Here is a 25,318-nt window from a genome sequence, read left to right as displayed (position 1 = left end):
ATGCTTTATCTTTTTTGTGACATTTTTATAAGACTAACTAAAGGTTCGATAAATTACAATAGAAAAATCAAGTAATCTGCTCAAAATCTTTCAGCCACAGATAGAACGAGGGTTAGACACCAGACTGGTTACAACTAAAGAGGTTTAAATAATTCTAAATAGGGCATCGTGGAAATTCAGAGCATAACAACCTTGAAAAACATATAAATAATAGACTTCATGTTCCCAACAGTATTTCCCTTCCTACTAGTGTACTAACACCATCAGTCATAGAAGTGTAAGAACCCAGCCTTAGCAAATCTTAGCTGGGAGACCTGATTTAGTAAAGGAAGAGAGGAGGAAAGGAAAAGGAAACACTAAATAATTTTAATATGAGATTCTCTTTAAAGGACTATATATAAGAAAGAGAGGCACAGAAACCCCTTTGGGCATGGATAAGGATATAGCCACATTAGAAGAGATGGTTGTAAACAAACGGCAAGTTTAAAAAAATGTGTTGGCAGAAAAAGAAAAGGAATACACCAGATGCAGGTTTCCCAAATTGGGAATTTTGTTTTTCCATGAAAAAACTCCAGCCCTGTTAATTGAAGTGTTTTATTTTGGCTTAACTACAGAGGGGGCTGGTGTAACACAGATTAATCGTCTGCCTCCCAGGAGCCCATTTCCTGTCTCTAATTAATTCTAGTGTGTCTTCAGTCGTGATGAAAAAAAAAAAAAAAAAGCATTCTGATAAGTCACAATATAAAGAAGCATTTAATCCCTAGATGTATTTTTAAAAATGTGAATTTTAGAACCTCAGTCCACGCTTGTTAAATCGGAAATGCGAACGTGAAGGGCCACCACCGGACTCCTCCCCTCCCTCCATTCCAAGGAGCCCAGAGAGCAGCTGAATTTCCCCCCCAAAACCTTTGGCTTGATCGGAATAGATAAAGCCAAGCGCACCTCTTTCCTTGACGGGATGAACCCCTTTTTAGGAGACAGTTCCAGAAAAATCGGTAATATTTAAATGTTCTAGAGGAAACAGGACCTTGCTGTGCAAAACAGTAGTAAACTGAGTTTTACGAGTTTCTATCACAAGCATATAAAATGCTTTACTGAAACGACCACTGAACTGGAAAAACTCAGGAAAAATTACCCTGAATTCCATGTGAACACTCATAAATCTACCCCCCACTCCTTCTCTCTCTCCCCAAAGCACAGTCTGCAGAAAATCCATGTCCGACATCAGTTTTCCTCTCGCTTTCATGGCAACTCACAAGACCACGTGCAGCCCGGCGAGCGTGCACTGAAAAATCTCCCTTTGTGAAGCTCTTGTTAGCAGCAGACCATTACTGTATAGGCAGAGTCCAGGCTATCAGACAGGATCTCAGAACAAAGCTGGCCGTTGCACGGATACACCGCTCATTAATCCCAAAGGAAAAAAGAAAGTAAAACTGGGAAATGCAACATGAAGAAAAGCTCTGCGGGATAGCCTAAGAAGATGATTTTGCAATTTTGGATCTTTTCACACACAAAAGCAGACGCTTGAACAGAATCATTTACAGGCTGGGTTAAGATCCGTCGACGCTTGCTTTAATATTTTGGTTGTATCTAAAACCAGGTAATACCTACCTGCGACAAGCCCAAATGCACAGAAGCTGTTTCCGATATATACATGATTTTGCCATCAGATGCTACCACGAAAACAAATCCATCCAAAGTCTGTAAAAGAGAGTGCCAAGGTTAAGAGGTGATAGTTACACAGTAGAGTGAAACCTCGTAATTGTACTGCCACTGAGGTAGAGGAATGTATCCCTTATTATCATCCATACATACTTGGCAAATGCAAGACCAGCCCAGGGCCCTAAAAAGGGTTCCAGGTTATAACACTGAAGGTTTAATTCCTGGGGCTGGGCTCTCAAATGCTTTTAAAGAACTTTAAAAACAATCTTACATCCACATCACAAAAATCACGCAAAACACTGGAGAACTCCTAACGTGCTCAGTTTAAATGCAGTAGTTTTATTGTTTAGGGTTATTTTAGCACTTAGCGCAAATCCGGAGTTCTATGGTACTTAGGGGGAAACCCACCACTATATAGACCATTTTATGTCATATTTGGCAGTCCTTTATACCACCAGGACATATACTTTATTTGCCACAATTTTCTAGTTACCCCCTAAGTACCATTTGAATAATAAATTCCAAACACTACCACTCCCCTGAAAATAAACTACCCGGTTATTTTTAACAGACTATGTCTACAGAATTAACTACTTAGAATTTGCAAGAGATCAAATAACTTTTGCAAAATTCGAGGAGAAAAAGTATCAATTTCTGAAAAATTAAAACTACCTAAATGATATTGCTTAAGTTGGCTAGCCCTCAAAAAAATAAAGTAAAATTTTAAGAGCTAATTAAGACAAATAAAAGGGTAATGATTATATTTATATGTGGCAAGGATGAAAAGGCTAAATTATTTTTGAAAAAGGAAACTACATTTTTATTTACCCATTCATATTTTAGATCCAGAACCAAAGAAAAGCAATAAAGTTGGTGAGCGGTCCATACACCCCACAACGCTGCCCCCATAAAAAATATCCCAAATTAATTTCTGGCCACAAATTCTATTTTTACAACATGTAATTGAAACCAGATTACCTTCGGTTTTTCTAAATCTGCCCCCTCTTTGGAGGGGGGCCTACAAAGAATGTAGTAGAAGTGAAACTTGAAAGATATTCTTACATTCTGTGTCTCAAATACAGTTTTACTGTGAAAATCCTTTGCCAGCTAAACTATCAACACCCTAACCTACACGGACATTGGAATCAACTTCTTGATTTTAAGCCTTACTTTCTCCTGTCTAACTCAGCTATAAAGTATTTTCCCAACTAAATTCCGTTTCATAAATATAAACTATACAGCAATTTCTACAGTTATAAACGTTTTGGCCCATTTTACACCCTTGCTCAACTCCGAAATCGTTAAAGAGATACATTTATTGAAACGGTATCTGACAGCCATGCGGGAGAAAAAGAAACAAAAATCATAATTAAATTCTGAGAGTTGCCAGCAGTAGCCAAAAAAATAATGTCCTTAATGGAAAATTTGGGGTATGTCTTCATAGCTTCAAATGACCTGATTCGCTTGAAGGTATATTAACAGTAAACACGCCCCTCGGCACAACATTCCAGAGTTAGAGAAATGGACGGTGGAGGAACCCAGGCGTGATGACTATGCCCTCCAGGTTTTCACTCACTTGTCCCTGATGTTAGTGTCACTTTTAGCCTGCAGGAGCATCAAGCCAGCGAAATACGGTGGCGGCGGCGCTCGGAGCTGGGAGTGAGCAAGGGCGTGAGCGCAGGGCGCGGGAAGGACTCCAAGAGCGCCATTTCCCCGCCTGGCCACCACCACATCGCTTGCTTTATGCTGTAAAAGCTTCAGGTTTCAAATATTCCCCGGGATCTTCTCGTGCCCCGAGCATGCATTAAAAAAAAAAAAAAAATCATACTAGACATTTGGGGAAAGGGCTTTTGAAAAGATCCGCTTTTTTCGAAATGCGGTGCTCTTGGCTGACAGGCTGACCCAAGCCACTGCGTACTGCCGCCAACATTTTTTTTTCTTTTAAAGAAAACACAAACTAGAAGGAGGAAATGCAAAAGAGCTCTTGGTAAGCATTTCTCGATGGCAGAGACAAATGACGGGCTTGGGGAATGAATCGGGCCGTTGATGAGGCTCTGTAAAGGGCATTTGAAAGATTCGGAGACAAGAGGCGTTGCGGTCCCCACCTAGCGCCAGCCGCGGACTTGGAAATGGTCGGCCGTGCGCACCCCTTGCGGGCCAGAGCCACAGACCCTGCGGGGGAAACCCCAGGCCACGAGCGGTTTACCGACGGAGGGCTAAATGGCTCCGAGCTGAGGGATGCTGCTGACCACAAACCAAGCAAGGGGTCCCTCCCTGAGCCAGGTGACCCCGGAGGCCGCACCAGGTCCTGACCTGGAGCTCTCGAGAACTGGAGGACTTGGGTTGAACCACGCTCCAGCACTTGCTGTGTGACCTCAGGCAAGGTGCTTAAGCTCTCTGTGCCTCAATTTCCTCCTTTGAGACAACGGAGCTCAAAATAGAACCTACTCTAGGTGGATGATGAGGCACCCAGATTCAAGAAGATTTAAAACAGAATCTGATCAGTAGTAAGTTCTCAGTAAATGCTAACTTAATATTCTGTTACAGGTACCATTTTACATCTCTTTTATTGCATCCCCTCCAAACATAAACAATTGTCAAAGGCTTTAGGACTGCCGCACTCTGGCTCAGAGCACCCAGATCACTTCTTCTTTGGCTCAAGAGCCTGGCACAGCGTCTGGCACAGAGCAAGCGCTCCATAAAAGTTTGCTAAAGGAAGTAAGGTTGGAAAGAACGGCGCGCCCACGGGCGTCCTTAGGCCTAGGTCTCGTGAGCTGGAGAGTACTAGGGCTGGGACGCGGTGAGATGAGGGGTCAGGGCTGACCGGAGGTTACTCTGGACTGAGTCCACCCCAGTCCCGACCTCCAAAGAGCATGCATGGACAGAGGGTGGGGAGGTAGCCAATTGCCTCGAGGTCCAGAAGCTGTCTCTAGCCTTGACGACTTCTGCAGCCTGATGGTGGCCTCGGGATCCACCCGGGGGTCCTTGGGGAAGGACGTGGAGATTGGGAGGGCGGAGTCAGAAGGGGGACCCACCCGGCGCGGATCAGCGCCTCAGGCGGTGGCTGCGCTCCCCCCCCCCCCCTCCCCCGGCAAAGGAGGCTTTACCTGAAGCAAGTGCGATCCCAGCTCCTTGGCTACGCTGTCCAGGGGCCCGGCGTGGCTTGGCTGTCCCCACGCGTCTCCTAAACCTGGGGAATAAAGCAAATCGGTAAACCGCAGCGCCGATCGAGAGGCCCCCACGCCCCGCGGAACACGCGGAACTTCGGCACAGAGCGCCGTGGCTGGCTGGAATTCCGAGCGTCGCCCCTGCCGTCCCCTGAGCCCCGCAGGCCGCCGTCTGTGTTCTTGCCATCGCCCCTTTGCCCTGGATTAAAGAGAAAAAAAGGCCAGAGGAGATGTTCCCGCCGAGGCCTTGGGTCCCAGCGCCCCCAGCGCCCCCAGCGCGCGCTGAGCTCGCCGGGCCCATCGCTCCCGTGGGTCGCCCACGTGCTCACGGCTCTGAAATTGCCATTTTATTTGAAATGCCATAAAGTAATCTAATCTGCTTTGAGATCGGCCATCCTCGAAGCCAAACGGGGATATCGATTTGACCTGTAAATATTTCCCCCAAGGACCCTCCCTCACTCCCTCCCTTCACTGTGTCGCTGGCAACTGCATTTTCCTAAAGACAGGCCCAGGCGAAAAGCCCTAGCCGGCCAGGAGGCAGCTTTTCTAGCATTAAAAAAAAAAAAAAGAAAAAAAAAAAAAGTTTTGTTTTGTTTTTAAACCTCACATAACCCCCTCGGGACCCCGCAGCCCTCGCAGGCGCCTCGCAACGGGTTACCTGCCGCTTCCGGAGAGCGAGCTCCAAACGCACCCAAGGCCTGGTGGGGGATGGGCCGAAGGCGGTGGGAGTCTTGTAGGTACTCCAGGATAACTGAAAGGGATCTGCTGCCACATAATTAGGGTTCCCCAGTTCTTAACTACCCCCCACCTCCCCCCCCCCCCACTTCCCTGAAGGTCACAAGTGTTTCAGGAGGCACACCAGCGGAATGGTGGCTCTGCTCAGAGAAGCCTCCTCCCCTGTGTTCCCGACTCAACTGCTGTGACCCCAGAAACCCCAGGCTTTCTCTGCATATTCAGAAGAAAGCAGGAAAGCCAGGCAAGGGTTCAGTACTAAGTGCCAGGTGGGAGAACCCTCAGCAGCAACCATCCAGTTAGAGCCACCACCCAGGAGCGAGGTGGAAAAGGCCGGGGATTCCTGTCCTCAGCCTGCCATTGCCTCCAGCGGAGAAGGTGGCCCCAGGCTCCAGGCCCACTCCTGCACCGTCCACCCCGCCCCGTGGCTGCGACCCCTGCGGGGTGAGCTGTGGGTCCCACTGCAGGTAAGTCGATTGGTTCTCCTCTCTTTCGCCCAGAACTTCACGCAAGACCAGCCCCAGCCCCGCTGCGCCCGGGGAGTGCTGGTGGCGAAGCCAGAGCAGGACGGGTGGGCGGGATGGGGAACCTCCACTAGTCTCAGCGAATTTGGGGACCATTCCCCAGACCACAAAACTCCCCAAAGAGGGCTGCGGCGAGTGGGTGGCCTGGAAAGGCGCTGTTTGGACACTCTGGGTCTCCCTCTGCTGTCTTTGCAGGTATCTGGAATCTGGGCTTCTGGAGGCTTCCACCCCAAGCACGAAGGAGCCGCCTGGCCCCAGAGGACCTGGGGGCCCAGCCCACCTCTCCCCCGCCCCAAGACGTTTTGGAGATCATTCCTTGCAAACTCTGTTCAGCAAAAAAAGGGATGACCTTTAATTTCTCCTCCTAAACTGTAGGAATTAGGAGCTTATCCTTATCCATAAGGAAGTGACTAAATTCCACATATCCTGATTCCCCAAACACCATCGCAGCCCCTCAGCCACCACTATGTGAACAGAGGTGTCTTCTTAATCCCAGTTAATCACTGTCTGCCCAATTTCACTTCCAAGGATGACCACCGTGACCATAGTAGGGCACGGCTGGCTCTCACCAGCAGGTCTTCCCCGGGCCCCCATCTGGGCAGGATGGCTTGGTGGGGTCAACGTTTACTCCATTAAGGAGAAATGGAAAGAACCAAAATTTTAAAACCCTGGGACTTGAATGAAAAAAGAATTTAATAAAAACCCAGGAATCCTGATTTCCAAAAATGGACCACCATGCCCTGTCCTCTACCCAACTCCTGGGTCCTTCCCCTGGTTTGCATCACACTAGCCTTGCCTGGCTCAGTGGGAAAAGTGAACTTGGCCTCCCAGATTAGGCTTTCTTGCAGTGTCCACAGCCAGGTGACCTGGGGAAGTCTGTACCTCTGGGAAGGGTCAGACCCAAACCAGGCTTGCCCTGCCCAGCTCTCCCAAAAGCCTTGTGGAAGAAGGCTCTGGCCTTACATGCAAAATTGCACTGAGTACACAGGACAATTTTTCATATAAATCAAATACCTGGATACTTCAAGAGAACCTGTTCTCTTATATCACTGTAATTTTTCCTATAATGTCCTGACACCTCTGCTTTGCCGGTAAATCTTTGGTCCGAATCCCCCTTCTGGACCTAGCCTGAAGTGGCGGCGGTCACAGCCAGGTTTCCCCTCAGTCATCTGGTCCCTGTGCCATCTCAGCCCAGGCAAGGTGCCGTCAGCACTTGTATTAGAAACCTATGTGGGTGAGACCTTTACACTCCGCCCATAAAAATCTACTTTGGGCTGAATGCAGAGACAAAATAAGGTAAGGTTTGTAACGAGAACCAAAAACCGGTCTTGGTACGTGTAAAGCCATAGATATCCCCCCAAAAGTGAGGCGCTGGGCATGAGACCCATATCTGGGCTTAACAAAGGGCTTTATTTGTTTGAGAGATGAGAGACAGGTGAGACTGAGCTAAGCTCTTCCAAGCTCATCTGTGGCCTCACCAGATCCTGGGAGTGCCCACCCTCCAATGACTGTGGGGGGCGCAGCCGGATGGCGGATGGCCAGAAGCACCCCAAACCTGGCCTGCGTTCCCCTACCAAAAGGTTTGCTATCCCAATTGCCCTACATGTGTCAGCAGGGAAATCCACTGGGCACTCCCTGCTACTGGGAATCTAGATGGCCAGGTCCTGGGGGAGGAGGTCAGCCAGTGGGTCAGAAGAGAAAGGGAGCCAGGAGTCCTCTTTCCCCCATTTGTGGGTACCCGCACCTTAGCATGTAAACTTGACTACTTGGCTGACTGGTTTAAACTTTACCAGGCTCTCCCGCCACCGAAGCTGTCTAAACGTGGTCCTTCCTCGCTGGGTGCTCAGTTAGTCAGTCAAAAAACAGCTGTTGCGTACCTGCTGTCCAGCCCCAGAGAAAGGGTCTGGAGTTTGATAAGAACTCCCGAGATGGACAGCAGTTTCTGGAACGCAGCCTTGGGTATCTGACATGGTGACAAGAACACTCCTCAGAGGGATCTTCTGAAAACTAAACGGGGTTAATAGGGGATCTTCTAACCCTGCCACCACCCGTCCATGGAAAAATTGGATCTGAGATTGAGAAAAATCCAAAATCCAGGAAGGACATTTCTGGAGCCCCCAGGGGACACAGGGGTATCTCACTTCCTTCTGCCCCCACTCCCCCGCTGGGCCAGTCTGGCTGGTCGGATCTCCAGCAAGTGCCCTGACCTCTAACATTTATTTCTCAACTCTAAAGTGAGGGAGGATATTGTAGGATTAAACGCACGAAACCAGAGGGTGCTGAGCAAAGCGCTGGGTCCCCTGGAAGGCAGCGGTGCAGACACCACATTGGTCCAGCGTTCTCTGGCCTTCCCACTCCTTCCCTGCCTCCGGCCCTCTCCTCCCCCTCCCGTCCCCCAAATTACTAGGCCCTTGCGGGGGAAGGAAGCGTGTTATCGGGGAGTGTGGCCTCTTGAAAATCGTGGGCCGTCTGAGGACGCAAGGTCACACTGGCTGACCACAGACTGCTCCAAAGTCGAGAAGGGTGCGCGCAGGGCTGAGGCGGGGACTACCGGAGGCTGCTCGGCTTCTCTACCGCGACACCCTCCATGCCAGGGCGTGGGTTGCCGGTCGCCCCGCGGGTGTTTGCAACCCGGTTTCCGGAGCATTACCAGCCGCGGGGCGGCCGGCTTAGGGGCTCGGCCCGGGGCTAAGGGGCATAGCGCGCCCGGGCGAGGTTGTAACGCTGGAGCCCGGGGCCGTGCTGCCGCCTCCCACCCTGGAGGAGCCCGTAGCTGGCGCCCCTTCCTCGCCCGACTGCAGGGCCCCGTGCACGGCCACGGTTCTGGGGCTCCTCCGAGCACTTCAGCGTCGGGCCTCGGAATGCTTCGTTCTGTCCGGGGTCCCCGAGAAGCCCGGCCTTTGGGCCTTTTCCCAAACCCACGCACGGCGGGCCCGGAGCGGGATGTGAAGCGGGGTCGAGGGGACGCCCCAAGAAGGCCTCGCCGGGCCCGCGGGGCGGGGAAGGGAGGGGGCTTCCAGCCTGGCCTCGCCTGGCCGCCGGCCAGAGTACGTGCTCAGACAACAGACGCAAGGCCCGGGCCCCCAGCGCCTAACGCCCAGTCCTCGGGGGTTGGGACGGAGGCCCGGCCGCGGCCCGCACGGAGGACCGCGGGGGGCCCGGCGCCGCCCGGAGCTGCTTTCCGCCCGCGCCTCCGAGCGCCCCGGCCGCCGCCCGGGTTCTGGCCGCCCGCGGCTGAATCCGCGGCTCGAGCGCGCTCTGGTTCCCGCCTCCAATGGCCAGGGCCCCCGCCCTGCACCCCGGAGTTCCCTTCGCCGCTGCCCACAGCTCACAGCTTCCTGCTCGGGGACTGGGAGCTCTCCCAATGTGGCTGTCAAGCGTCACATTATTCAAAAAAATAAGTTCGCTTGTTTTCTTTTTAAAATCTACATGATTTCGGGCTTCGGTAGAGAAAGGGCTCGGATCTGTTTAGGTTGAGGGCGGTTTTCTTCTCACCGGACCCTCTAAATCAAAGCGTTTCCATCCGGGACAACAATTTCTAGCTGTCTGCCTGGCTCTAAACCCAGGCCAATTCCACCGCTGGAATGATTCCGGCCTCAACCCCCAGTATTTTTGTGTGAGCCTGACAGTGTTGCACTCCCTTCCCCTGTTCTCCCTCCCTCCCCACCTGTCCGGAGTTTTCAGGTCTGGGAAAGGAGGGGGAGGGGCTGTGTTCTGGGGGGGGGCGGGGAGTCAGCCTCAGTTTCCAGCTCCATTCCTCAGCTGGACCACAGGCCAGTCCCTCCTGTCAGCTGTTTGCATGCAAGGGTCCAAAAGGGACACCACCCCCTACCCCACTGCTGGGGGTCAAATCCGAACCCAGAGTCCTGGCTCCTAGAAAGAAGCCTAAGCAACCGGATGGGCCTTGGAGTTCTTGGGGCTCTGACTCCGGCGTCCTGAGGCCCTGAGTACATCACCTGAGGGAGAAACTCGTCCTGTGTCCTGCTTGGCCCGTCACCATGCAGCTATGGCCAGAGAGCGGCAGCGCCCTCCCACCCTGTGCCTCTGTGCTTCCAAAGAGCCCCCTCTCCTGAAGGGAAGGCCACAGCGCAAAGAGGGCAGGCAAATCGTGGCCCCGGCAATTCCCTGAGCCCTGAGTGCCGCAGGCCTTCCCAGCCACCAGTGAACGCACTGAGTTTTCAATTCTGAGTACACTTCCAAAGCCAGCCTGTCCTCTTCCCTGTCTACCTCCCATTTTTTAGCTATTAAGGGGAGCAGAAAATAGCAGACTTCCAACTGCACACGGTGAGTCCCAGAGGTGCACAGAGACAGGGCGCCCTGCCATCTAAGCCATGTCTGGCTCCGGAAACAGCGTGCACTCCCAGGACAAAGTGAGTGGAGTAAGAACACCTTCGATTTCCACCTTCACTGCCTGGTTCCTCACACTTATTTCCAGGAAACTTGCACAGGCATGGAGTTCTTAATGGGCCCATTTTGCAGACAAGGAGCGGGAGGTCTAGGTGGGGCAGCTTAACGGAGCAGAACCTTGAACAGGCTGTGTAAGTTGTCAACACCCCCAAGCTTGCAGTCTGACCTCCATGGGGAGCGTCCACCTTGGCCTCTTTCTGCCCCTGTGTGGGACTCCTCCGAGCTCCTCTATCTTTCCTCTGGCCCAGGTGGTCTCAGGATGAAAGGAGCCATGGCCAGTGGCCTCCCCGCGCAGCGACTGCTTGCTCTTGCCCTTGCTGTGGGACCCTGGAAAAGGCCCATCCTTCTCTGGCCTCAATTTCCTCTGGGCTGGAGGCTTAGTCCGCGATGCCTGTGGTTCCTTCCGACTGTGCTACGCATTTTCTGGCCCCCGAAGTCCTAACTTGGCCTCTAGACCCTTCTGCACCCGCGCATCCCTCTTGCTCCGTGACTATGGATCAGCGAGACCAAGCTCGAGATACCCGTTTCACTCGGCATCTCTAAGTCCGCAGCCAAGAGTTGGAGCAGATCCGGGAGGTCCCACCGCCACGCAAGCCTGTGTTGGCCCTAAACCTCCCCGATGCTGATGCCCAGATCCCCGCGGCTCCCCCAGGCTCTATTCCATTCCCCCGGCGCACACCCAGAGGCTAAGTCAATTACAGCTCAGCTTCCGCACACCGCCTTTTGCAGAGCTACCGGAATGGTGAGCCAGTTACTTTGCATAATTGAGGTCTCTCTAAACGCCTCTTTCTCCGCCTAGGCACCCAGCTTTACAACTCTGCGCCCCAGACTGACTTGAGGGGAGCAGTGCCGCCACCCAGAGCTGCAGGCCCCAGGCCTCTGAATGAAATGAGGAGTCCTGGGCCCCCTACTCCACCCTGAGTTCCAACAGTGATAGTCACCCCCAGGAGGCATACAGGCCACCCCTCAACCAGACCACTACCCAACAAAGCACAAGGGCCTGGTGATCGAGTCCTGACCACCTCTGCAAGCCCATCTCTGCAAGCCCACCTCTGCAAAGGGCGCAAGGCCAAGTAATTCTGGGCTCAGAGGCTTTGGAGACTCATTTCTCAGAATTAGGGCACCCAGCTCCAATTTTTAAAACCTGCCCTATACCCAACACTTCCCAACTTTTAGCAGGCTTTCCTGGAAATTCTCTAAACAATAAATGGCTTACAATTAGCCCCCTTTCCCCAGGCCTCCCTTTCTAATTTCTGGCTTACTGGAAATCATTGGTAACAAATCATTTACTATCCCAATTCTGGCTTCTAATGTGTTTATTTCCAGTGGGGACGTGAGAGGAGGCCAGGGTCCTGTCCTGGTTCCCCACCTGCTTGTGGCATGCAAATTAAGAAACAACTCATTTTGGGGAGAGGGAAGAAAATAGATAAAATTTAAAAAGAAAGAAAGAAAAACAAAAACCGGCTCACCACCACTCCTTCCCGACTGGGAAGGAGACTCAGCTCTCATAAAAGCCAATTCTCTTCTAATTTTAATTTTCTACTTCTCTGGTAAAGGGGTCACCCTTAGGCACACTAATAGTGACCATCTGCTTGGTAACTTCCAGTAGGAGGGGCTGGAGTGGGACATGGCTTTATACTGGGGTTGGAAGAGGAAAGAAGGGGTGCGGGGCTGGGGTGGAGGTTCAGGTCCGAGGCTCCTGCACCAGAGAGGAATGCGCTGGAGGCTGCATGGCCCAGCTGGGAGGCAAAGGCTAAGCTAGGCTACCAGTTGCTTCTGGGAGGGGGCCCCCCTAAATTCTCTGGCCAGCTGAGATGCAGGGCTGCAGGGCAAGCAGCGTAACTGGCCCTCCTCCACCCAGGAGAGGCAGTGTGAAACGCAGCTCCAACCCGGAGCCAATTACTTCTAACAGGCTTAAGAAGCAACCGACACAAAGGTCAAGCTTACTGACTTCTGGTCGATGGCCTGACCAGGCACCGCCTTAATGGAGGCACCCTGCATCCAAAGGACACCTGTCCCTACAGTGTAGCCACTGTCTGGTGTCCTGCAGATGAAGTTGTTTCTACTCCGCCACCGGCTTCTGGAGCTCCACACGGCTCCAGTGGCTCTGCGGCCCAGAAGCCTTGGAGTGCCCGGCAGGCCCCCACTCACAGCGTCCCAGCCCCAGCCGAGTGTCAGAATCTCGCGGGCCAGGCTGCGGCCACCCTGGCTGGGGACAGACGCTGAAAGGTGATCAGTTCAGAAACACCCGGACACCAAAGGGAGCTCTGTGGTGACCAGGCGTCCACAGCCCCGTTGCTCAGAAGTGCCTAGCCTGGCAGCCACGGTTCTCTGCAGGCCATGTGCTAGCAGGGAATGCTGGCCAGCACGCCATTACTTACCACCGCAGTGTGCGGGACCCATGGATCCTGGTGACCCTTGCTCCCCGTGGCACCTGCCCCTCTGGTTTATAATTCCGATCAGGAAAAGAAGACTGTGCTCTGGCCGGCCCGCCTGCCATTTTCGTACTAGTCCTTTCTCCTGCAAGGTTTCTGCTCACCTACTTTCGGTCTCTCCTACCCTGACCTGCCCCGCCCCACCCAGCCCCAAGAGAGCAAAGAAGAGTCAGGCGGAGAGGCCCAAATCTGAGCCCCCAGCCCCAAAGGGCCTTCAGGGCCTGGGCCTCCTCATGCACTCCACTCTCTCCCAGGCCAGGAGCAGCAAGCCCGTCTCACTTCTGGCTCGGGGGCACACGCGTCCCTTCCGCAGAAAAAAAGATAGGAATGAAAGAAGGAAAAAATAAAAGGGAGGAGTTAAAGAAATGAAGAAAGAAAAAGAAAAGGAAAGCAAAGGAAAGAGAAAAGAAACAAGAGAAAAGAAAAGAGGGAGGGAAACCAGAACGGAGCAGCATGATCACAAAACAATTCCTGATTCGCTGGGTCCACACTTGGGCCAGAACACGGTCTAGTCCCCACGGCGCCAAGAACCTTCCTCCTCTCTCCAACAGGAGCCGAAGCTCCCGGCGCGGCCTCCCCAAGACTCCCCTGCACTGGCGCTTCAATCCAGCTCCAGCTCCCGGCTTGGGCCGAGGCTCTCCGCCGCCCACCTGCGGCCTCACCTTCGGGGAAGACGGCCCGCATCTTCAAGTAGCTGGTGGTGAGTCGGATGATAGACGCCTTGTCCAGCTGCGAGGTGATGGCCGACGGCAGCGGGAGCAGCTTGGCCAGCTCATAAAACTCGCCATTTTCCTTCTCCCTCCTGGTCTTGGCCGCATTCTTGGACTTCTCCTTCATCGCGCCTCGGCTCCGGGCATATTAGACCCGGCTGTGCTCCAGGCCCGCGGAGCCCCGCTGCGGCTGCAGCGGCGGGGATGGGGAAGGGAACTCCGGGGGCCAAGTGTGTCGGGGGCACCGCCCGGGGCAGGTGCGCGGGGAGGCCCGGGGCACCGGGTAGCTTTTCCGCAGCCTCCAGGCCCCGGAGCTCGGCGCAACCCGGCGGCGCAGCTGCGCGCTCTGCCCGCCGCCCCGGGCGCAGCCTCCTCCGGGCTGTGCTGTCCCGCGGTGCCAAGAGCCCGACTTTCCGCTCGCTTCTGCTCACTCTTCCCTTCTCCCTCCCGGCTCTCGCGTCTCGGCTTTCCTTAGGAAGCGGAGAGGAGCCAGCGAGGAGGCAGCGGTGCCGCTTAGTCCTTGACGGAGTGTTCGTACCCACTGCCGCGAGGCCCCTGCGGGCTGGAGGGCGGCATGGGCGGCGGCCGCGGAGCCATGGAGCGGAGGGGAGCGGAGGGGAGCTGGGGCGGAGGCGGCTGGGGCCGGGCCCGGGCGCGCTCTCCTGCCCTCCCTGGCGGCTCCCTTTGCCTGGAGACGCGGCGCCCGAAGCCCGCGATCTGTCGCGAGTCGCAGCAGCTCCGCGGTCCACGTGCGACCGAGCCGCGTTTGTTTATGGCGGACCCGCCTTCGGGCGGAGCACTCGGCCTCCGCGGCCCAGGGAGGGGGGGCGGGGGGGAGGGACCGTGGCGGGGGCGGGGGTGGCGAATCTCGCCTCCCGACCCCGCCGCGGCCGGGGAGTCGCAGGCGCGCCTCCGCGTCGCGGCCTCCAGGGATTCTTCCAGGAGAGGCCCGCGCGCTCCCGGCCTCGAGGAAGTCTCGGTAAGTGCACACCGCGCGCCCTGGGGACCGGCTCCCGCCAGCGGGTCGCGGGACCTGGGCGCTAGGACGGGCGGTGGGGAGGAGCGGGGGAGGGACGGAAGGGAGGGAGGGATGCCCAAGCCTCCGGGTGGCTACCGGACAAGTCCTGGGCGCGCGCGGCCGAAAGGAGGCGGCTTGACCCGCCGGCATGTGCCGTTCCGGGGAGGACTCAGTCCTCCGAGCCTCGCGCGGATCCCGCGCCCTTCCTTCCCCACTTTGCAGGTCCGAGGGCAGAAAGGGGGTAGGCCCGAAGGGAAGACTCCCTCCCTCAGGAAAGGGCGGGAGAGAGCCTCTGCCCCTTTTGCCCCTCCGGCCCTTTCCCACCTTGAAACAGCGGAGCTGAAGAAGATCGGCGCCTTCGCGGAGGGGCTGCAGGCCGCGGGGATACGCGGGCGGGACGAAAGGAAGGGGCCGGGGAGCCAAGCCTAGAGACCAGGCCTCGCCCAGGGCGTTGGCGGGCACAGGGTACAACAGTCCCCTCTCCCGCAGCCGGACTCGGTGCTGCCGGAATTGCGGGGAATCGCGGCTGGGGCGGGTTCTTCAGGGCCGGGGGTGGCCGAGCGGGAGTAATGGAGTGAGCCTTGGTAGGGCCCGAGGAGGTGGGCCAGGAAGCAGTTGGAGTAGGGAGGCGCACTTGGGGACACAGCCATAGGGCGTCCTGGTGCTTTTCCCTTGGGTCCACACTGGGCCGCGAGTCCTCATACCCACTCTCACGCCACCCCCGGGACGGCTCTCCTCCAATCCCCGACGGTCGCACCGACTCTCACCCTCGTAGCAGTTGGAAAACTACGGCCACCGTGCGGACGGGCGCGCTAGGAGGACGCTGGCTTCCTCCGCGCGTGGGGTCAGAGGGCAGCTGTGGTGGACTCAGGGCACGGGGTCTTGCAGGTACCTCGGCCGAATGGCACAGACTGTACGACTGTGGCGCGCCGGATTTTGAGGTTGGCTCGGGGAGGAGGAGAGAAGCGGGGGCTGCGGTGCTCCGCTCTAGGATCTCCGTTTCAGCGGCCCCGTCTTTCCCTCCCAGTCGGATGCGTGCCTGCTGTTCCGCGCTCTGGCTGACCCGGGACCCGCCTCCCTCCCTCACGCCTAGGGGGCCGAGAAATGGACCGCGAATTCTGCTGCGGGCGCTCCTGACCTTTTCGGGGATCCCTTTTTAGGGGACAAGTTCGACAGCGTTGGAGGCGTCTTAGCTCCCTCGGTGGGCGAGACCGTGTGCGTAGACTCCGGCTTAACCACAAGCCGGCAGCCCCGCGCCCAGCGGAACCCACAGAGGTGGCCTTGGCTCCCGGGGCTGGCGCTCCGAAATCCCCGAGCAGAGCGAGTTTCGGAGTTGGTGCCCCCCCCGCCGCCCCCATGCCGAGCGCAGCACTTTCCCTTGGGGTTTTGGATCTAGGAGCACTTTCCTGTTTCCTGCGGTCTGGACAGCGCGCTAGAGGTGAGGGTAGGCAGTACCCAAACGCAGGGCGCGGGGTCCGCTTCCCTGCCCGGAATCTCGCGCCTGACTCCGCAGACAGTTGTCGTCTCCAGGCTACCCGGAGAAGGTGCTCCAAGAAGAAGGGAATACGGGCTGGGCCCCGCCGCAGGCTGCGAAGGCCGTCTGTGAGTGTGCTCCGGCACTTTCCTGGCTTCGGGAGGATTTAACGCTTCCCTCACCCCCACGATTTCCGATCCTCAATTATGGACCCTAGAGAATCCCTCCTAGGCTTGAAAGGGATTACTCGGAGCGCAGAAACATGGCTAAGCGGAAGTGGGAGAGACCCAACAAGTGAGAAGAACAGAAACTTTTCTTAAACCAAATTTCCCGGGTTTTCCGGGAAAGAGTATTTGAGATCTCATGATCTCATCTTCACCGCCGCTGCTCTCGCATCAGCCGGACCGGTCTGAGTCGCGGGGTTCGAGAGGTGGCATAAGGGAGCGTTTGAAGACTCGTAGAATTGTGGGTGTGGGACACTTCCAACCCTAGAGTCTGCCTCAGCAGACGCCAAAACGGGCACTGTATATCCCCCAACACGTTCATTCAAGAGAGACACACACACGCAGGCCAGTACGGGTCTGGGCTCCCTCCGCCGCCCCCATCATCGAAAGTTCCCAAAGCACTTGGACGCAGACCTCGAGGTTTCCTGGGTGGTAAGGACAGTGACTTCTGCGTGGAATAGTGAAAGAAGAACGCTCCCCTCCCCCGTGCGTCCTGGTTAGGTCTGTTCCAGAGCTCTTTCTATCGGAAGGAAATCCTCGGACCTCTATAGGGACACCCACAGGCGCTGTGTAATGTGGGAAAAGCATTAATCGTGCTTATTAGAGTGATCAAGGGCGTCATCGGTGGCCGCTGGTTGGGACACCTGCTGCGTGTCCCTTTCTCAGGGCTCTTTGTGCAGAGAGGACTTCTAGGTCTATGCTTTGGGGCTACCTCCCAGTGCCTCCCCCAGAGCACAGAGACGAGCCTGCGGGGGAGAAGTATAGCAGCCACGAAAGACCCTGAAGTCGGGGCATCACCCAAAAACAGTAGTTCCCCTGCTGGCCTAGAAGGAGCCTGCAGAATCTAGAATGAAGGGAAGCTGGGGGCAGGAAGAAGGCTTGTGGGAAGAAGTGGGGGGCCGACACATTGAGGTCAGCAAGCTTGGGGAGGACGGCCTGTTCACCACCCCCCATCCCCCCAACCCCCCCGCCAGTCCTGCCTCACACGCTTTGGCGCACCCCGAGGTGCACCAGCACGCCTCTACATACCCGCCACCTCTTAGAAATTTTCCATTAGGAAAGTGATCTGGAAGAAATTGAGGCCCCAAGAGGAAAGGGGCGGGCCCAGGCCGCCCCACATCTGCTTGGATTTTCCGCTTCAGACGCTCCGCAACTGTTTTTGCCCAGGCCGCGCCCGGCGCCTACCTGAGGCCCATCCCCCGCGGAAACCGACTTTCGAGTGAGATCAAGGGGGAAACGCGCAGATGTTCTACCGGGGATGGGCTCCGGGAGAGGCTGCTGCAGTGGCAGAAGGGGGTCAGGGACCGTCACTAAGGAGGTGGGGGCAGGGAGAGAACTCCTCCCCTCCCTAGCAGTGTGGGGAGATGGTGGCCATCCTCTCTGAGTGGTAGTTAAGGAGAATGCCAACTGCGGGAGCAAAACGGGGCAACAGAAAATCCAGGACTAGAGAAATTAGAGTCCATTCCATTTATAAGCCGTTTCCTACACAACTAGCAAGATATGGTTACTCCAGAAGATTGGCTTGACTCTGGCATCACGTATATGACTACCATGGCTTGGAGGAGTTTTGGGTCTGAGCTATGGGAAAGAGTACTCTGATTTTTCACTCCTTTGCTTGGGTAAGCCCCATGGAGATACCACCAGCTTTTCCTGGAGTCATTGCTACTGCCGGAAAGGATCAGGAGACAATTCCAATATCACCGCTCATTGTTGAAAAGTAATTCAAGGTAGCCTGAGTTATTTCTTAGTGAGTCCATTCCTCCAGAGGTCTAGACAGTAACTGGCTCTGCTCACGTATTTCCAAGTAGAGAAAGAGAACTTTACTTGTTTTTTGTTTGTTTTGCTTTGTTTTTAAGAAATTCTTTCACTGGAAGTTACTCCTTTGGAGAAAGTTGTTAGCTTTCAGCTCGGTGGGCAGGATCTCTGATTATATGCAGTAAGGAGGGCAGAGCCACCCTTGAGCTTGGGGTCCAGGGAGCTCTTCCTGCCGGTCTTTGGTCCTCAGCATGGTGCCCTAGGTATGGTTTTGGGGTGGGGAGGCAAGAGAAGGGGGCATTCCAGAGTGGGGCTGTGGGGGGTAATTCCCATCTTCTGGGTTCCTACCTGGGCCTGCTCTCAGTTGACTCAGTTCTCTGGGATTCTGAAAAGAGCATGGTCCTTTTCTTTGGATTCAGTTACCTAGGATAATTTTGGGTCCTGAGATTGGGGTCTGGAGGCCTTGGGTCACGGCAATGCCTCTTGACCTAGGAATGGAATAGCTGCTGCCCACTTCTCTCCCTCCCTCAGGGTGAAGCGTTTAGGAGAAGAAAAACAGTGTCACTGGTTGATTAATTATAGTGATTAGCATAAAGTCCCCGAGCATGGGACACAGGGAGCCACAGAAGCCACACAGGTTTCAGGTAAAAGAGAGCCACTCGTTTCTTCTAACTTTTACCTGCAGGTGAGAGGGTAGCCTGTCCTTTGCATTTTCCTTCCCTTTCTCCCACGACTGGCCTCAATTTCTCAATTTCACTCAGACTCCCAACGTTCTTCAGGGAGGGCGATTTACCCCTGGAGCTCAGGCAGCAGCCCGTGCCAAGTTCAGAGCTCAGGGACAGAAAGGAATCCTTGGCAGAGAGAGAGAGACAGATGGGTAAGGAGTGACCTGCGCCCACCTAATGCCACCCTTCCAGGACTCGACCACCTGAAGCCTCCACAGTCCTACTCCTGGCCTCGCTTAACAGAAACAGCGCCTCAAAATCACAGTTCTGGGAAGAGGTTGCCCATTGGCTCCCTGCAAAGCCCCACTTTTCGCCTCCAGCCAGCTGGGGGTCGTGCCTGGAAACCTTTGAGCTGGAGGAGTCTTAACAGTCCGGCATGCGCTGAAATTCCTCAGTGGTTATACCAATTACACACCACCTTGAAATCTGAAAACCAGTTAGTTCATTAACGACCGCGTTGAAACCGCCTTTCAAAAACATCCACCAAAAATTTCCTTTAGAAAACGAAAGAAAATATCCACCAGAGATAAATATTTCTGCACATCAAAGAGCAGAAACCTGATGGGCTTAAAATTTTTTTCCCCTAGCAGGTCTTTAACAAAAGGCTAACTACAGAATAGGGCTATTACTGTACTTTGAGGATACAAACGCGTTTCATTTAATTAATATAACAGGGTTATTTGCAAAGCAAAGTGAATATGGGGGAACCTTCCCCCTAATCTAAACAATTCTGTAAAAAGAGGTATGCTAATTCATTTGTGGTTGGTTAGAGAGAGAAAAGCTGGCGTGCAGGCTGAGTTGGCCCTTTCCAGCCCGGCCTGGGACGCGAGGCCGCCCCAACCCGGGTCGTGAGCCTCTTACTACTTAGAAAAGGTTTTCATTTTTTACTTTCTTGCACAGGCCGGCGCGGTAGGCGGGTTTCCTGAGAGGTGTGTGTCCAGGAACACCCTCTTCTCTCCGGGGAGGAGAAGGAGGCGACTCCCACGGCAGAGAGCAGTCCCGCATCGGAGGTTCCCGGCGCGCCAAAGCCCGATTTTAGATCTCCCGCGGCAGCATGAAGAGCGCACCCACCTGGCCAGGCAGGGAGGCTGTGGCGGGACCCCTCTCCAGCCCTCCCCACCCCGGGCCGAAACCCAGCTTTGGGAGCTGCAGGCCACACTTGGGGACACCGGCGGCAGGAGGGGGACAAGAGTCAGGCTTCTCTGACGCTAGAGGTCCTGATTCTGCAGAAGGGACCCGGGACTCCCGCGCTGCGTGCGGGCTCAGGATCGGTTTGTTTCAGACGTACTTTGCCGCGTGGTCCCGCCTCTTTCGGGCGCAGTCTCGGGACTGTCCGCGTGGTTAGAAACGCTGCGTGCGCGGGTTGGCGGAAGGGGGCGCAATGCACACGGCCGCCGGAGGGGCTCAGTCCGCGTGGAGCGTGGAAGGTACAGTGAGCATTGGCAGCGCGGAGCACACCTGGTGTGGGGGGTGGTGTCAGTACACACGCAGGTTGGGGGGCACCGAGCGCACGGAGAGGGCGCACTGCACAAGGAGTGGGAAGCGCACGAGTGCGCGCGCTCTCAGCGCTCACAGCGAGGGCGCAGCGTCCGCGGGGGTGGGCCTCGGTTCGCTTAGGGCGAGGGGCGTGCGGCGCGCTGGGGCGCGAGTGGTTGTGCGCGTCGGATGGGAGGTGTGTGTGAAGATCCGGTGCCTGCTTGAGGCCGTCAGGACATGGTCCTCGCCCTGGCACTTGTCGCCGGTGCCCACCTCCACCTTTCCCACTCGGGTTGCTTGGCTTCGGCTGCGTTCCTCCCTCCCAGATTCTTTTCACGAGGAAAGTGGAGACCAGAGGAAGATTGGGTGCGCGCCGGAGCGGCAAGAGACCGCAGAACCCGGTGCCTGTGGGTGGGTGGGGGGTTATCTAGATGAAATTGAAGATGAAATTGTGCTTTCATCTGGGTCTTTCTAAAGCCACGTGGGCCACTCCCATCTCACGCGCACTTAGCTCGGATCTGGAGTCAAAATTCTCAGTGTCAGCGGCTCAGCCTTCTTGGAGGGAATTCTCGTATGGTCTTCGACTGGGGATCTCCACCGTCCCTCGCCCTCTTTTAACTGAGACAATTCCTTTTATGTGCCAAAGCAAATACCCTGGAAGAGAAGGCACGGGGTAAATAAAACACGTTTTCGCGTAAAACGAATAACTAAAAATCAGCAGTTCTTCTCAATCCAAGGATATTTTCCCTGGCAAAAGGAGCGCTAAGCTGATAAACTACAAGGCAGATTCAAATCGTGCGACTTGTGAATATTTTATGCCCCAAGTCCAGCACCGTCTTCGGTTTTTAGAGGGCGGAAACAATAATTCTGGTTATTCCACTAACGCTCTTTTCGCCCCGCGGGTGTCGACAAAGGCATTATTTAATCTCACTGAGGAATACTCTGTGCCCCACCCCCTCTCCGGGGTGAGCCCTCAGGCGCCTTCCTCGCCGGATGCCCAAGTTTGCACATTCAGGGGACCCTTCTCCTTGCTTTTCTCATTACGGGAAGGGCGGTCAGGGTGTGCTCCTGGCTCAGTGGAACCGTGCAGGTGCTACTCCCCTCCCCAAGTCGAAACCCATTAAACAGCTTAATTAGGGTGGTGTGAGAGACCTAGTTTTAATCTTGTATTTAATTTTATTTATTTGTTATTTATATTATTATTGTTATTTTAATGTAAACTCTGCGCCCACTGTGGAGCTTGAACTCAGAACTCCAAGATCCAAGAGCCCCATGCCTTACGGACTGAGTCAGTCAGGGGCCCCTCTATCTTGCTTTTAATAGTGGAAAGATTTAAAAAAAAAAATAGTGGAAAGACCCTATAGTCTCCAGCCTCTGCCCAGATAATGCGGGCACCAGAAAGGTGGCTACTTAGAAGATTTTATTGAAAAATCTAACTTTTGAACAAATGTAGCAGGCCTGGGGTAAGGAAGAGCGCAGAGGTGCCTGGCATCCCAGGAGCAGGGTTCAGTGATGATGTACATGTTGGCTGCACCTGGCGAGGCCACAGGTGCCATTTTCTACTTGTTTGGGAACTGTCAGCCCTTGAGGGGTGGGTGGGAAGGGCGACAGCTCCAAACACCTTTTAAGCACTTTAAACAAGGTAGTGAGCACTGGAAAGCGCCTAAGTGACTCTGCTTTACTTCCTGGGTAGTTGGAGGCCACGGAGGAAATAGATCAGTGCCATTATTACCCATGCACAAATAATCTTAATGTTTATTGAAGTCTATTTAAAATAACTGACCAGAAAACACCTCCCTGGGTAAGCAACCTAAAGGGTACTCCACTGAAATCTAATGGCTTATCTGCATTTCTGTTTAGCCAGTAGTCTACACCATGTTTTTGGAGAAGGTGTCAACACTGACAAGGAAAGTGGAAGCCAGGAGAGCCGCGCCTGCAGAAAGTGCTGGAATCCCAGGGCCAATACCCAGTCCGGCTGTCCTTTAAGGGTACTTAGACCTTGCTTGATTGTTTGAGATCCAGCAGTTGGGTTTTCTGAAAGTAAATCCCAGAAATGGAAATTCACGCTCACTATCTTACACAAATATTTTAATTTCTGAGTGGCCTGGATTGAGCCAAGAGGATAGGGTCCTTTGTGCCATAGCCATAGCAGATCCTGAAAGAGCTGAAAACCTTCAGCTGAGGGTAGAAAGGCAATAATTTTACACACAGAAAATTTCCAGCTAGAAGAAAAAAAAAAGACCCCATCTATAGTTAGAAGATCTGCATTTGTACAAAAATCCTTTGAATGTTATTTGACAGTAAATGTCTTTTTCTGGTTTTGTTTGTTCTTGTATTTCTCAGCAACCTTTTGCGTGTGTGAATCTTGAGCTCCCTTCCCTGCAAAGTTGACTAATGGATCTTTTAGGAATTCATGCTTTAGCATTGATTTTCTGTGTTGGTCGTGGAAGCTGCTTCATTTCAGATACTTTATGGGATGTTTGTCAAGGGAACTTGGGGTGAAATTTCTCAGGAGTGTCTCTAAAGACATTATTCATAATTAAAAAATGATTCATAGAAATCACCAGAAAAATTATGGCAAGTGATGTTCAAACATGTTCTCAGGCCATGTGGAAGAAATAAAATCATTAAGGTCTGGTTGGGTCATATTGCCTCCCAGCTCTACTCTGTGCCAGGAGGACCTGATAGAGGTTCTAGATGTGAGAGCGGCAGTGGGATAGGAGCCAAAGGACATCCCTGCTTTCTCCAGGTATTTCTTTTCTTTTCTTTTTAAGATTTTATTTATTTATTTGAGAGAGAGAAAGAATAGAGAGAGAGCGAGAGCATGAGCTGGAGACGGGGTAAGGGAGAGGGAATCAGGTTCCTGGCTGAGCAGGGAGCCTGTTGGGGGGAGGAAGTAGGGAGGCAGGGATCATGACCTGAGCAGAAAGCAGGTGCTTAACCCACTGAGCCACCAGGCACCTTTCTAGGTATTTCTGCATTGATAATGAAAGTTATAATTCCATCCCTCCAAAGACCCCTGAATAGTACAGTCCAAGAAGTAGGTAAGGTAGCACTAAAAGGAGTGTCGTTCATCATCTTGGGATTTTTTTTTTAAGGGAAATAAAGACGGTGGCAATCCCATGGGACAGAGTTGGAAAGACAGAATGAATCTTTTGGAATATAAACCCACCTGGTTATAGGTCAGCTGATGTCCAGCAGATTTTTTGGCTCCTCTGCAATGACTCTCCCAAGACAAACCATCCTGTCATGGAACTTTGCTCTGCCGGGGAAAGCAGTATATGGAGGTCCCGAGGTTTCAGCATTATGAACCTCTTAAGCTGGTAGTTAGTTAGGTGGGTACAGCTGCTTCCTGACAGCAGAGTAGAGCTGAGCATCTGAGGGCTGTTAAGTGGCCTCCACCAGCGAGGCAGCTTGCGAAGGTATCGGGTTTATGGTCTTATTCGGGCATTGGGACTGAGACAATGCATGTCGGTTGCTAATGTTTCCACGGAGAATCAGCATTTAATAAGACAGTCGACTTCTTAAATAATCCAAGCCGAGGAAGGGGTTGCACTTGTTAAAAAATGCTCCCGTGCATATACCTAAAAGAACAGATGCACTTTCCAGCCGCATGCGTGGTCCGTCGGATGCATGTGGTGTGACTTATTTGGTCATTTTAGACTCTTCACAGTCAACAAAGTGACGGGCCTGTGCGGTGACTCAGCGTGAGGGAGGCTGAAAGAAACAGATCAGGGCTGTGTGTTCCGGGCACTCGTTATTCACTGCGGACTAGAGCTGGACTGAGTTAGAAGCTGCTTGTACTTTACCCCATGAAAGGAATGCAGTTCTTTGAATTGGGGAGCCCTCACGCACTCTGCTTGCGTACAAGCTGTTACTCATTGGGGAAACATCCCTCGGGTGGCCACAGTGTGCCAGGCACCCAGCCAGGCATTTGCAGGATAAAAGTGAGCTCCTGCCATGGAGGTCATTCTCAGTCCCCATAATGCTCTGATTAAGACTCTGACCTGCTACTATGTGCCAGAGGCCTCCGACATGTCCCCAGGTATTGAATCACTAATTCTGTTTCTGATTATTTGCGATATGGAAAGCATTTCCAAAATGAAAAAGGCCTTTTTTTCATGCGTATTTGTGTAATGGTTAAGGGCATAAGCTTTGCTGTGTCACGTTGGGCTTTAACTTCTCTTTATGCCTCAGTTTTGTTATCTGTACAATGGGGCTAAGAGCTACCTCATAAGGAGGTTATGAGCTTAACTAAAAAAAGAAAGACACATACAGTGAATGTGAAGGGCCTTGCTCACTGCCTAGACAAAGGAAGTATTCAGTAAACCATAGCTGCTACTCCTGGCATTATCATTACAGCATTATTTTTATTATTAAGTTTTGGAATATTAATACTGATAATATTAAGCTCTGGAAACAGTCTATCCTAATATCTAATCACAGTCTATATATATACTATATAACATATATAATAATAAACAGTCTATCCATACATATGTATAATAGATCCACTTATCTATCTATATATAAATGGATGAATATCTGATATATTGGATCCAATATTATAAAATCCTATATACTGTATATATGGATATCCTTATATATGGATTGATATATATCTATATAGTTAATGAAAACTTATGTAGCTATGAAAAATGATAAGTTTATAACAACACGGCATGGTAAGTACCTTCCTGGAGTATGGATCCTAGCACGCAGTCATATTTCTCAGGCTGCCTGGCAGCTAGGGTTCCTGGTGTGAATTAAGTGTGACCATGAGATGCACTTCTTTGAGAAGTAAAGTGGAAGTCACACTTCTGGCACCTCTGTGGTTTCTGCTGGTTGGCACGATCAGTGAATATGGTTGTTTGTTTTTGTTTTTGTTTTTTTAATTTTATTTTTTATAAACATATATTTTTATCCCCAGGGGCACAGGTCTGTGAATCGCCAGGTTTACACACTTCACAGCACTCACCATAGCACATACCCTCCCCAATGTCCATAAT

General features: G+C 53.2%; 1 protein-coding gene across 1 annotated transcript in view; it reads right to left on the bottom strand.

The window, feature by feature from the left end:
* The window catches only part of LOC111155796 (single-minded family bHLH transcription factor 2), a 47,736-nt gene extending 33,972 nt beyond the window's left edge, over positions 1-13,764 (bottom strand). Inside the window, exons 1-3 of the mRNA XM_022516201.1 lie at positions 13,590-13,764; positions 4,770-4,852; positions 1,612-1,701 (exon numbers count right to left, since the gene is read on the bottom strand). Coding sequence (XP_022371909.1) covers positions 1,612-1,701; positions 4,770-4,852; positions 13,590-13,764 — 348 coding nt within the window. The remainder of the gene's footprint in view (positions 1-1,611; positions 1,702-4,769; positions 4,853-13,589) is intronic.
* Between the last annotated feature and the right edge of the window lie 11,554 nt (positions 13,765-25,318).

This window comes from Enhydra lutris, unplaced genomic scaffold, assembly GCF_002288905.1.
Source record: "Enhydra lutris kenyoni isolate GAN:26980312 unplaced genomic scaffold, ASM228890v2 scaffoldscaffold43, whole genome shotgun sequence".
Taxonomy (NCBI): Eukaryota; Metazoa; Chordata; class Mammalia; order Carnivora; family Mustelidae; genus Enhydra; species Enhydra lutris.
This window is presented reverse-complemented; position numbering and strand designations above follow the sequence as displayed.